At 41.6% G+C, this 13,596-nt stretch overlaps 1 protein-coding gene across 1 annotated transcript in view; it reads left to right on the top strand.

Annotated features, from left to right (window-relative positions):
* The window catches only part of LOC137562298 (mucin-19-like), a 177,343-nt gene that overhangs the window by 48,734 nt on the left and 115,013 nt on the right, over nt 1-13,596 (top strand). Inside the window, exons 16-17 of the mRNA XM_068273632.1 lie at nt 2,773-2,929; nt 10,140-10,265. Coding sequence (XP_068129733.1) covers nt 2,773-2,929; nt 10,140-10,265 — 283 coding nt within the window. The remainder of the gene's footprint in view (nt 1-2,772; nt 2,930-10,139; nt 10,266-13,596) is intronic.

The following is a 13,596-nucleotide window of genomic DNA, read 5'->3' as shown; positions in this document are numbered from 1 at the left end:
AAGAGGCGCCCCAGGGCCCCCAACCCTCCACACTTTAATCTCTAGTTATCTGGCTTGTAATCACTGCCCATGTATCACCTTTTCTTATTTATTTTTTCTTCAAACACAATAGGGGAATTATAGCTGAGTGAGTTGTGCACCCCCTCCTACACTGCTCCCTGAGGCTGGAGCCTCTCTCGCCTCTGCCTTGACCCAGCCCTGATAGACAGTCACACAGAAACAGAGATGAGTACAAGATAGATGGATATCAGAAGGTTGTGACAAATGAAGGTTTTCTAGTTAATAGGGGTAAACTGGAGATGACCAGGTATGACAAATTAAGATATTATTCTTAACCTCCCTGGCAATAAGCCAGGCTATGCCATGCAGGAGGCTTTCTCAGGCCCTGCTGGGCCGATTTGCACACTTTTTTTTTTTGCAACACGCAGCTAGCACTTTGCTAGCTGCGTGTGCACTCTGATCGCCGCCGCGCCGATTAGCCGCCGCCACTTGCCGCGCCAGGCCCCCCCCCCAGACCCCATGCGCTGCCTGGCCAATCAGTGCCAGGCAGCGCTGAGGGGTTGATCGGGACTCCCAATGACGTCACGACATCGATGACGTTGGTGACGTCATGCCGCCCGTCGCCATGGCGACGGGGGAAGCCCTCCAGGAAATCCCGTTCTTTGAACGGGATTTCCTGATCGGAGATCGCCTGAGGCGATCGAAGAGGGCGGGGGGATGCCGCTGGAGATGCAGGATATTGTTCTTTCTAAGGTTGTAGTTCTTTAGAGCTGGCCCATGTGCCACCATGTTTTTGTTTTTGCCACCATGGTGTCATTTAGCTAACCTTAACCCTAGATGGGATTAGGGCTATGTTAGGGTAAATGTATAGATAGCACTGATCCCTCCTCAGGCCACCTTCACCTCCAGCTATTAATAATACAGTGAAGTGCAATATATACATAAATTACATGGCCCACAGAACACAACGGGTTTCCGGCTTCATTAGGGGTGTCAGTGGCGTAGCAATAGGGGATACAGAGGTTACGACCACACAGGGGCCCCTGGACTAGAAGGGCCCTCTTTCACCCATCTTATTAGCTTTTTTATTGATGCTATGCTGATAATGAACACCTATACATGTGCATTGAATGATGATAATCCTTAAACTGTTTCCTTACTCTGACTACACATCTGACACTGTAGCTGTCCTTGGTTGGTTTTAGGGTACCATATCAATCCAGTGCTTGGGGCCCCATGTAAAACTCACACTGGGGCCCTAAGCACGTTAGTTACACCACAAGTGTATATAACGTGTGGCAACAAAACAAGTCACAACTGCAGTAGACAGATATAATGGGCTCTATTCACAAAACCTCTCATAAATGACTTATTTATCACGTATTTGATAAAAATTACATTTCAGCACATTTGCAAGCAAAATAATCACTCAAAGTAAGTTGTTCTTGATTAACATAATTTCATTATTACTTTTCTTGCCTTAAAGGAATCGTCAGGCAAAAAAAAAATGAGTTTCACTTACCTTAGGGTTCTACCAGCCCCATGCAGCCATTCTGTGCCTTTGTAGTCACTCACTGCTGCTCCAGTCCCCTGCAGTCAGCTAGTTTCGTTGGGCCGCATTGCGTACATTTTTACGCATTCCCGCTGGTGCAGGAACATTAATGCATAAGTTTTTACGCGTCAGAGGTGCAATGCATAAAATTTTACGCGTTGCACCATTTACGCGTAAAAACGTATGCATTAATGTTCCTGCACCAGCGGGAATGCGTAAAAATGTATGCAATTCGGCCCGCTGACCCCGAGGTTGGCAAAAATGAAACTGGCTGACTGCAGGGGACTGGAGCAGCAGTGAGTGACTACAAAGGCACAGAATGGCTGCATGGGGCTGGTAGAAGCCCCAGGTCAGTGAAACTCATTTTTTTTTTTTTGCCTGACGATTCCTTTAATGATATTTTTGCTCTTTCGGAGCTTAAAAAAGTAACATAGATAAGGTGAAAACAGAGGAAAACAGGTGAAGAAGCTTTGTGAATCATGCCCAATGTGTGCATATAGGCCAAGACAGCACTGTCACACATACTTTTTTTGTGAACTGAATCTTAAACAGCGGATCATGCAGTGAGAGAACAGTCCAAAACATACAAGTTTAAAGGGACTCCAAGCAGTGCCTGTGGGTATGCCTTTAAGCATACCCACAACTAATTAATTATATCCTAACACCTACCAGCATGATGTTTCTAATTATATCCCCCTGGGTTCCTTGTATTTCATTGCATTGTGCTGAATGGAGCTGCCGGCACTGGGGAAAGTGTCGTCCTGTGTAATACAATGCTGGACTCCAAAAAGTGCAGAAGCTATGGAAAGATGCATATCATTTTGAAGCTCTCTTTCTCCTTTTTCCAATGATTTATCATCCAATGATGATATTTTCGCGATCGAAATTGCCGCTCTTGCGATTTTGCGAAAATATTGAAAACTAATAGGCGTAGGGCGGCGGTTTATATACCATTGGAAAGAGGAGAAAGAGAGCTTCAAAATGATATGCATCTTTCTATAGTTTCTGCACTTCTCGGAGTCCCTTTAAGGTGGATGTTCTGGAATGGCCAAATCAGATTTCTGACCTCAGCTCAACTGAATGTTGTGAAAAAACCTAATACAAGTGGTTAATGTGAGACAACCAAGAAGCCCTGTTTCCGAAATTCATAGCTTTAAATACTGCTGAACATTTACAAAGTTGATAGAACTACCGTATTATGACAAATATTCTTTGTTTAGGTTGATCCAACACCTTATTATGAAGCTTGCATCCAAGAAGCATGTGTATGTGACATGGAAGGGAAATATCTAGGTTTTTGTGCCTCTGTTTCACTGTATGCACAAGCTTGCCATACTGTTGGAGTTTGTGTTAACTGGCGAAGCCCTGATCTTTGTCGTAAGTAACAATATTAGCTGCTACTATGTCAAAATCTTAATTCATACTGTTTATCATTCATATGAAGATGAACATAAGTTAAAAAGCAACAGTGTTCAGTTTTACCATTTTTACTATTTGTACTGTGATACTATAGCGTGACCCCTGCTAAATTATATATTTGTCCCCTGTCTTAAAGCAGACCTGAACTCAGAACTTCCTCTGTGCTCTAAATGATACACAACAGCATAATAAACTTTAAAGAAAGACATCTGTTTGTTACAACTGATACAAATCCAACTATAAATCTGCAGTGTAGATACTTCCTGTTTTCCTGGAAGCAGACATAGGGCTTGATTCACAAACCCGTGCTAACTGTTAGCATGGGCATGCTAAACAGTTATACGTGAAGTGCCGCTCGCGGACTTTTTGCGCGCAAAGTGCCGCGATCGCAGACAGTTGCGCGCAATAACGCAGACTTTTCCATGCAAAAGTCTGCGTTATCATGCACAGGCACTTTGCGCGAGCAAAAGTCCAGCGAGCGTCACTTCACGTGCTAACTTTAGCACGCCCGTGCTAACAGTTAGCACGGGTTTGTGAATCAAGCCCATATTGTCAACATCCTGTGCTTTCAAATTAGCCTCTCTGCCATGGCAGTCAACTGACTTGAAGAGGGATCAAATTACAACTTGTAATTAGTCACAGATGAGGGGGTATTAGACGGGCTAAACTCACTAAATACATACAGAGTGTATTTCTCTATGTTTCCCTTCTGTCCTGTGCAAGAGTTCATGTTAACTTTAAGTATGATATATGTGCCCTCTTACTGTACAATGTGAAACCTGTGTCCTCTTACTTGAATAGGATACTATATCATTTTACCAACCTTCATTTTTCATTTGATCTGGTGCTACATAATATCAATAGGCACATAAAATATGTTGTGTGTGTTAAAACTGTCACTCAGATACAACGTTCTGTCATATTCAATGTTAGTATTGTTTGCATGGATGGTGCATTAAAAAACAAGATGCCTTGAGCATTTTGGTGTCCTTACAGCAAGTCTGAAGCCAACCCCCCCCCCCCCCCCCCCCCCAAACATACTTACATAAGGAGAGGGTAGTATAGAGCTTTCCTGTTCCTCTCCTCATCCCCTCGTTCCTCCATTTAAATCTCCCACTGCCGGAGGCTTAAGCAGTCTTCGGGAGCCCAAGTGCTCCCAAAGACAGGCAGCTCTGTACTGCGTGCGAGAGAGTGCAAAGTATGGAGCGGCCCATATTTGGGAGCCGAATGCTCCTGAAGACTTCCAAAGCCCACCCATGGGTTGGAGACTGCTAAAGGGGAGCCAGCACAGGACTGGTGGGATAAGAAGGGGGAAAGACTCTATAGGACCCAGACCCTTCTCATTCTGTAAGTATTTTTTTTTAATATTTGGCTTCAGACTCCTTTCAAACAGTTTCTCTTTTTTTGCCACATTTCTTTAACCTATTTTAGTTCCTGGACGTAGAAACTACGTCCAGGAACCATGCGCGCTACCGCGGCCTATCGCGCGCGTGCACGCGCACTCCCGGCGGCGGATTCGGTAGCCAGGGAATCAATGTATCGGGCTATGGTGCCCGATCACTGATTCCTCTCCCCCGCTGAAAAAGCGACAGCTTCTCTCGGAAGCTGCGCCTTTTCTGGCCGTTCCCTCCCCGATGCGTCACTCTAAGCGTGTGTTACGCTTAGAGTGACGTCATGTAAACAAACTCATGGCTCAAAAAGTAATACTACAACTGAAAGTAAAAATAAATTAAAATGAACACACATTTACATTATAAATCTATTGTTTACCTCCCACCCTCCCAAAACTACCCAAATAAAATGTTTACTATAAAAAAAAAACCCATTACAATAAAAAAACAAACAAACATGTAAATATTTACCTAAGGGTCTAAACTTTTTAAATATCAATGTAAAGATGAAATATTTCTATATTTTTTTTATTTTAAACTTGTTAATAGTGATAGATGCAAAATGGAAAAAATGCACCTTTATTTCCAAATAAAATATTGTCGCCATACATTGTGATAGGGACATAATTTTAACGGTGTAATAACCGGGACATATGGGCAAATACAATACGTGAGTTTTAATTATGGAGGCATGTATTATTTTAAAACTATAATGGCTGAACACTGAGAAATAATGAATTTTTCCATTTTTTTCTTATTCTTCCTGTTAAAATGCGTTTAACAGTAAAGTGGCTCTTAGCAAAATGTACCCCCCAAAGAAAGCCTAATTGGTGGCGGAAAAAACAAGATATAGATCAGTTCATTGTGATAAGTAGTGATAAAGTTATAGGCTAATGAATGGGAGGTGAACATTTCTCACGTGAAAACCAGGGAACCTGAATGGGTTAAGCAACACATAATATTTTGCATTGATAATATGCATTGATCATTTGATTAACCTATAAGAAAATTATTATTACCATGTATTAAAAATATAGAGCATTTGTGAAATAATTATTTTTTGCTGTTAAGCCATACCTCCCACTAAAAAATATTTGCCTTCTCACAAAAAAGTACCTTCTTTTCATCTTTCTTTGCGCATGCAATCACGTTTACGCCTGTCTCTGAGACAGTAATGCAATGCAAAAGCTCATTCAGGATCACCAGAATCCATCAGATTTTTCAACATGCTGGATCATTTTCAATGGCTTTCTGCCCTGTGCCTTTTATTGGAATAATAACGGTACTTTGTTGAGGACTACTTTAGGCCTTCTTGGCCAAAGAAAGATAGGTTTGACAAGTGAACAAAGGTTCTGAGGTTTATTAGGGACAGAATTCATCATTAGGTGAAGTAGTTTAGGCCTTCTTTCATAGTATACAGAGCATACCTGGGCTGTTAGCACAAACAACACGCCACAAAATAAAATCTGGCAGGATTTATGTCTTCACTGTAACTTTATCCTGTCATTTTCTCTTATCTCCCTCCCCTTTTTCCTTTGCCCATTTTCCCTTTCTTTTATTTTTTCTTTTGGGTTCAGAATGGCAACAATCTTGCTTATTTGTTCGGCTGTGTCAGGCTAGTCTGGTCAATGACTATAGGTCAGGCCGTATGACTGACATATAGTCCAGTCCGTAACACCTGCACAAACTCCTACCTAGCAATATACTAACAATACCCTGTAGTAACATATGATCTGACAGATAGTAAATCACCAGACTAATCCCGATTCCTTGGCAATGCAATATGGGCACAACAGAGCAATATAAGTAACGTAAGACAGCAACCTGAGGCCTAGTGGATGAGGCTATCCAGACGAGCAGATACAGATAGGCAGGGGCTTCAGAGAGCTGTAGCAAATCAGGATTGGAGTTCTTGGAGATTTCGTAGTAAAAACAAGCCAAAGTTGGTTTAGGAAGAGTTCGTGTAATCTGTGTCCAGAGCAGAGGTCAAACCAGGCAGAAGGTAGCGTAATCCAGAAACAGAAGCAAGGTTGGCAACAGGGAATCCAGCAGAGATACTTAGTCAGATTCCAGGCAGTAGTCGGCATCAGGCATCAAACAGGTAACGTGGTCAGGGTACAAAGCAGGGTTCAGCAACAGGGATCAAACAGGTTAGCATGGTCAGGATACAAAGCAAAGTTCAGCAACAGAGATCGAGACAGACGGAGCACACACCCAGCAAGCCAAAGCTAAAATAGTTTAAATACAAGGATTAACCAACCAACATGAAGCAGAGTTGAAAACAACCAATAGCACTTAGCGTGTCAGCTAATTAGCTGACACGCAGGCAGACACATGGCTACTGTTTACATCGACGGAGCGCGTACTGAGAACGCATCCTCTGCCTATCCAATGCGGACATAACAGCCCCCTGTGTTCCAGTGATGTCAGCTCGCCGAGACCCGGAAGTAGGATCCACAGATCAGGTCTCAGCATGCTGCGCTGCTTACAGGCTGGTTGCAGTGCATTTGCTTACTAATCATCATATGCTCCCCCAAAATATATTTAATATGGTGATAACCATGTTATGAAACTCCATTTTAAAGTGATAACAACATTTTAACATACAACACCATGTGGCCCCTTCCATTCTGGATCCCTCCCTCATCGTTCACACATTAGCAAAATTTCATCTTAAAACTGCCATAAAGGGTGTCACACTCGCCCACACTGTTCTCCAGCAGAGGGCTCCTCCTGCCCTATGGCATCCTCTCCTGCCTTTCCTAGGTATCCTTCTCTCTGTTCCCCCACTGGGAGTGGTCCCAGGGAGCACACATGACACATGACATGTGCACCCATTTGTGTGCCAGGGGGCAGAGCAATAGCACTGATGAAAATAACTAGGGTTTTTTAGACCTTTGCACATCAACATGCAATTTGCTCTTTTCACCACAGTCTGCCAGTCCATCAGTCCTATAAACAGAAAATCAGCACCAGGGGAATCATGTTATTGACCGCTGCTGAGACCAAAAGCATGTCCAAAAGTCCACACAAATAAAACTATTAAAAAAAGTGAATCCACTGTTTCACAATCATCTGTATTTCACCAGAGTGACCATCCAGTTTATACATCCAAGTGGTAGACCATCACCCAATGGATTAGAAGGAGCTTACCAGCTGCTGACAACCCACATTATAAGGTTGTATGTCTTACATTCAGTGGTAAAGGGGAATAGGAAACGACCCGGATCCAAACTCCCAACAATCCTTATTTTAGTTTAGTTCAGACATACCATCCAGAAGGCCAAGAGTACATACATTGTACATTGCTTCCTCTGTTTTTATTGCCAGTTCCAGCAATGTCTCCTGTAGATTCCTTTTTAAACCGTTTATTGGTAAAGCATAGCACATAACCATAACCATTAAAGGAGAAGTAAAATTCAATAAAACTTACATACGGGGCCCAAGCAATGGGAACCCCAAGGGTTGCACTTGTATGCTGGTCCACAACCAGTTAGACAATAAAAGGTGCCGCCTGTCTCCTTCTCGACCGGTTTTGCAATCTTGCATCATCAGGGGATCAAGAGTGCAGGCAGCTGGCACCAAATTTATAAACTACTGAATAGAAAAAGGGGGTTGGGTCCAGAGAGGGTTAGGCTCATAAGCCACTCCCACCCCAGTTTCATAGGTTGCATCAAAAAAGTTCCTCAAGACAATGCATTGTCCAAATATAGTCTTCAGTATCTGCGGTAGATATTAGAACAAGTAACATAAACAACATCAACAACTTACCACAATACACAATCTGGGAAACACAGACATCAACTAGTGTTAACAAAAATGCTGCTTATGGCCCACAGAAGTGGCATTGAAACCCATATAGCGTTACTTCCGGCGTTGCATCCTATACATCACAGCGTGATGCAAACCCAACGTACGCGTTAGCTAAGGGCGCATGTGTAGAGACAGTCGGGTGTCCCTGTACACGGACGCATCAGCTGTACACGTTAACTGTAGGCTGCATTTCCACTTGTGCGGTGCGAATCGCCGCGGTAAAAATTTGCATGCGGATGCGAATTTCGCATGCGGGTGTATGCGAATTTTCATGCGAATTCGCATGGATGACGATGTATGCAAATTTAACCATGGTAGTGCTGGTGTGATTTTCCATTGTTTCTATGCGAATTCACATGAAAATTCGCATACCCAAACCGCATGCGAATTTCCTATTAAATACATTGTATGCGATTTGCATAGCAGTATGCGGTATGCAAATTCTGATGGCTCTGCCATCCGAATTTTTTCTGCACAGAAAAACGCACAGGAATCCTGACAAGTGGAAACAGTTCCATTCACTTGTATTGCTATGCGAATTTGCATGCGAAAAACGCATGCGAATGCGCGATAGTGGAAATGGGCCCTCAAAACAAACGAGCACCCCTGTGCATGTGCACACATAGTCGCATCAGTCACATCAACCACATATCCTTGTGTACGCATACATATCGTCGCATCAACTGCAACAAAGACACTTGCGTAAAGAATGCCTTGTCGGTCAGTATATCCCATACATAATCGACACATAAGTGTACATGTCGTTGTCTCATATGCATGGGAACACAGCGCTACATCAGCAGCGGTGCACATGCGCACGGAACATAGCAACAATCATTTCAAAGCAAAATAGGTGCATTTGTGTGACATCACCTCCACCATAATATGTATACATATAAATTGTCGCATCAGTGCATGTTTCACACTATAATACTACAATAAGTGTATCAAAAATTCATGAAATAAATAATAATAAACAAAAAGAATCAAAGATAAATTAAAAAATGTATTAATTTATATAGTACGTGAGTAGTCCATCAGTCCTGTCAGCTTCAACAGTCCTTAGGTCCTGTACACACTGCTGCGCTTGCGCTGTGCTTTTCAAATCCCATGCGTTTTTTAATCGCAAGGTCATGAAAATCGTGAAGACCTGTACTCACTGGTGCGATGCGATTTTTCTATTTTCATGAAGGCTTTGCGATTTTAAAAACACAGCGCAAGTGCAGCAGTGTGTCCAGGCTCTAAGTTTCACCAGACCTGTTAATCTTGCTAGTCCTGTTAGACAATCCTGTCAATATGCCAGTCAGTCCTGTCAGATTTGCCATTTCTGTCAGCCTTGCCAGTACCATCAGTCCTGTCAGCACCATCAGGCCTTCTAGTCCTATTCAGTCTGTCCAGGCCTTACAGTCACATCCAGCAAGTCCCGACTTTCCAGTCCTGTTCAGTCCACCCTGCCAGTCTCTCTAGTCCAGTCTGCCCTGCCGTTTCCTCCTGTTCAGTCCACATTGCTAGTCCCTCCTGTGTAGTCCACCCCTACAGTCTCTCCTGTTCAATCAGGCCCACCAATCCCTCCTGTTCAGTCAGTCCTTCCCTTCCCACACTTTGGGGTGTGCCCTCTTGTTCTTTCCATCACCAGTGAGGCAATCTCAGGGTTCATGAACTTGTAGTTACCATGAAGTAAAGTAAGCCCATCATCCCTTACAGGATGCTCTGTTGAAATTCTGTAGTCACTTAAACTCCATCCCCTGGGAGTGTCCATTCCAAATACTCATGCTGGAATCAACAAGGCTTTTACAGATGGGAAACCCCCTAGATAGACAGAAACAGCTTTTGTAAGTACTGCAAAAGTCTTGCCAGAGTCCAAAACAAATACAACAAATAAGCAAATTGCCAAACTCCACCTACAGTATAATTAGAACAACAGTTTTGGTGCATGCTTACACATGTCTTTGCCTTTCTTGCAGCTGTGTTCTGTGATTATTACAATGGACCAGGAGAAAGTATTTGGCATTATGAACCGTGTGGATCAACAAATGTAAAAACATGCAGCAACCAAAATATTTTTGACAGATTCTCACCATTACTAGAAGGTAAGACCAAGTAACTGGCTCTAAACTGACTCTAAAAACATGAAATTAAATATCAAATGTCCATGGCCTTCGAGGGGGATTATTACAACACCAAAGGCTACTGAGTTTGAAGTTGAAACAACACTGCAACACTTCTATCATGCACCATCCCAAACTTTCATCAATGGTGACCAAGGTCACATAAATGCAGTTTTGCCCAGCAAAACCTCTGTTTGTCCAGTAGAAATATAAACAAAAGACCATGTAAGTGGTACATTAAAAAGCTCCATTTTTTTTCTTTTTTTTTTTTGTCATGAGACCTGAAAAGTAGCACAGTTTATGAAACCTTTTGAGTTTTAGATGTGAAGGAACATTTATGGGAGAATTTGCTTTTTTTATTTCCAGGGACCCAAAAAACTTATTTTTTGTGAGTTTGTGCAAAAGCAGTGAAATCTCACAATCTCCTTTGTCTTCCCTCGAATACTATAGGTGGTTGAAATCCAAGAAATCAATTTCATTTAGAGAAGTGCATTCTCAACCTGGATAGAAATATAATACACATTTATTAAATACTTGCAAATCAATGCCTGCTAGGTGCAGTGAGGTCTGAGGATGGGAATAGTAAGTTTATAGAAATTCTAGAACTAAGGAAAACTAGTGCTGTGTTGTATAGTTAGATAACAGCTGACTACAGTAGGCTGTGTGTTAATGACTATAGAGTAGCTGGTAGAGTGAAAAAAATAAGTGTGCATTATTCAAAATGTATATGGATTAATTGAAGAGAATGTGTATATGATGTGTGAGAGTATGTAAAAGGGTAAATAGTTTGTGTTGCAGAAACTAAATGGTAGAAGGAGAAGGAGCAGGAATGATCGGCACTGCAATGTACATTTATTCTTCAAAAAGTGAAGAATAAATGGCGAGCAGTGCCCAGCACCCACCGTCACCATCACACCTCTGAGCACCGGTATGTCCATGTATGCTGCACAACTGTTTTGTATTTATGCATTCGGACTGTGCCTCACTTTTTGAAGAATAAATGTACATTGCAGTGCCGATCATTCCTGCTCCTTCTCCTTCTTCCATGTATGTACTTCCCTAGGATCAGAGCACGCAAGTTACAACACTGTGGGTGAGGTGTGTTTTACCTGCCTAATCCCCTTCCATGCTGACTACATACTGCTGCAGTGCCAACTGCCTTCCTACTTGTTTCTACCAGAAACTAAATGGTATAAAATAATTGTGAAGGGACACCTAGGAGGTTATTTAACCACTTAAATCCATCCAGATAGACTGTGCAGCTGCCGCTGCCTGAGGCACGCTCCCGCTGCCTGCCGTTACTCCCCCCCCCCCCCGATCAGTGAATAGGAATATAATTCCCATTCACCGATCTAAGTCCCCCGCAGATAAACCGACGCTCTCTAATCAGAGACTGTGGTATTTCTGCAAAAAGAAAATATTTACAGCCTCCTTGTAGTTCTTGATTGCGTGATCGTACGCTCCAGGACTTTTTTGACTGTGGCCATCTTGTGGCCAAATAGTAAACTACACCCACATACATTTTTTACATTACATTACGTTATTTTACATTTAAAATTATCTGTTTCCCTCCCACACCAAAAATTACCCAAATACATTTTTTTTATTAAAAAAAAGAAACATACAATAAAAAACAAACAAAAACAACATAGATAGTTACCTAAGGGTCTGAACTTTTTAAATATACATGTTAAGAGAGTATCTTATTATACTTTTTTATAATTACAAGCTTGTAAATAGTGATGGACGCAAATTGAAAAAATGCACCTTTATTTCTAAATAAAATATCGGCAACATAAAATGTGATAGGGACATAATTTAAATTATGTAATAACCGGGAAAAATGGGCAAATAAAATACATGAGTTTTAATTATGGTAGCATTTATTAATTTTAAACTATAATGGCCAAAAACTGAGAAATAATGATTGTTTCCATTTCTTTCTTAATCTTCCTGTTACAATGGATTTAGAAAAAAAATAATTCTTAACAAAATGTACTACCCAAAGAAAGCCTAATTAGTGGCGGAATAAACAAGATATAGATCAATTAATTGTGATAAGTAGCAATAAAGTTATTGGCAAATGAATGGGAGGTGAACTTTGCTCGAATGCTTACGATTTTCGATACTGTAGGCTGAAGTGGTTAAAGGAATTGGAAAGTATACAGTACATATACTTACAGTACACAAGTAAGTGCCAAGCATGTGTCTAAATGTCCAGCACATGTGATTGCAACATATGAGTAGGTGTACAGTACATGAGGTTGCAGCAAGTAGGCAAGTATATAGTGCAGGTGCTTACGTCAGGTGGAGAGGTACACCGAACATGATGTGGTTACAGCAAGTATGTAACAATACAGTGCATGTGGTTGCAATGGGTAGGCAAGTATGTAGAGCATGTTCTTAAAGCAGGTGGGTAAATACATACTGCATGTGCTTATGGCATTTGGGTAAATATACAGTCCAGGCCCATATAGAGTGTGGATAAGTCCACAGTAAATGTGCTTACTGGGGGTGGGTAAACATACAGTGCAGGTGTTTGCAGCATGTGGATAAGTATACAGCAACATGCTTACAGCAGATGAGTAAGTGTACATTGCATGAAGCTACAGCAAATGAATACATATTCTTATCATCATTAGGTGAGTGTGACTTGGGGGTGGTGGTGGTGGGGGGAGGGGGGGTTGAAATCTGAGGGTTGGTGTCTAAAATGGGGCTTAAGGCATAAGGTCTTCTGTACATGTAGGCCTCAGAAATAGAAGTGCTGACCTGTCTCTAGGCATGTGGACAGTGGTCATGGGGAAAATATGTGACTTCATATGCAGTCACCCTTCTAGTCTTGTGAGCGGGTGCCTTTTAGCAAGACATCTGAAATCAGCATTGTTGCCAGCCAATAATGGATGAAGAAACCCTTTTTCCATATTTTCTCCTGATGCTTTCCTAGACTCACTTTTAGCTTTGTCTCTCCACATAGCCTCCATGTAAACAACACGTCTGTCTCCCGTTCTTTTTTTGTTGGTCTTTTTTTTTTTAATAGATTCAATTCCCTAGTTAATATCAGGCTAATAAATGAAAGTCACCACAAGAAAACCATTCTTTATAACTTAAATGCAGTTTGATTAAGCAAGATTAAAATTACAAAACAAAATTGTTGCAGTTTTTAGAAAAAATGATTGTGAAACAAGTTCTCTGTCCTCTTCTCTACTCCCATGGAACCATATGACGAGTTTGCTGTTATACCTATAAATAATGTAGCCTTAGGAGAATTGAATACTCCTCGTTATAAATACTTGAATCTCTTTTTTTTTTTTAC

The sequence above is a fragment of the Hyperolius riggenbachi genome, chromosome 3, assembly GCF_040937935.1.
Source record: "Hyperolius riggenbachi isolate aHypRig1 chromosome 3, aHypRig1.pri, whole genome shotgun sequence".
In the NCBI taxonomy this organism is placed as follows: domain Eukaryota; kingdom Metazoa; phylum Chordata; class Amphibia; order Anura; family Hyperoliidae; genus Hyperolius; species Hyperolius riggenbachi.
This window is presented reverse-complemented; position numbering and strand designations above follow the sequence as displayed.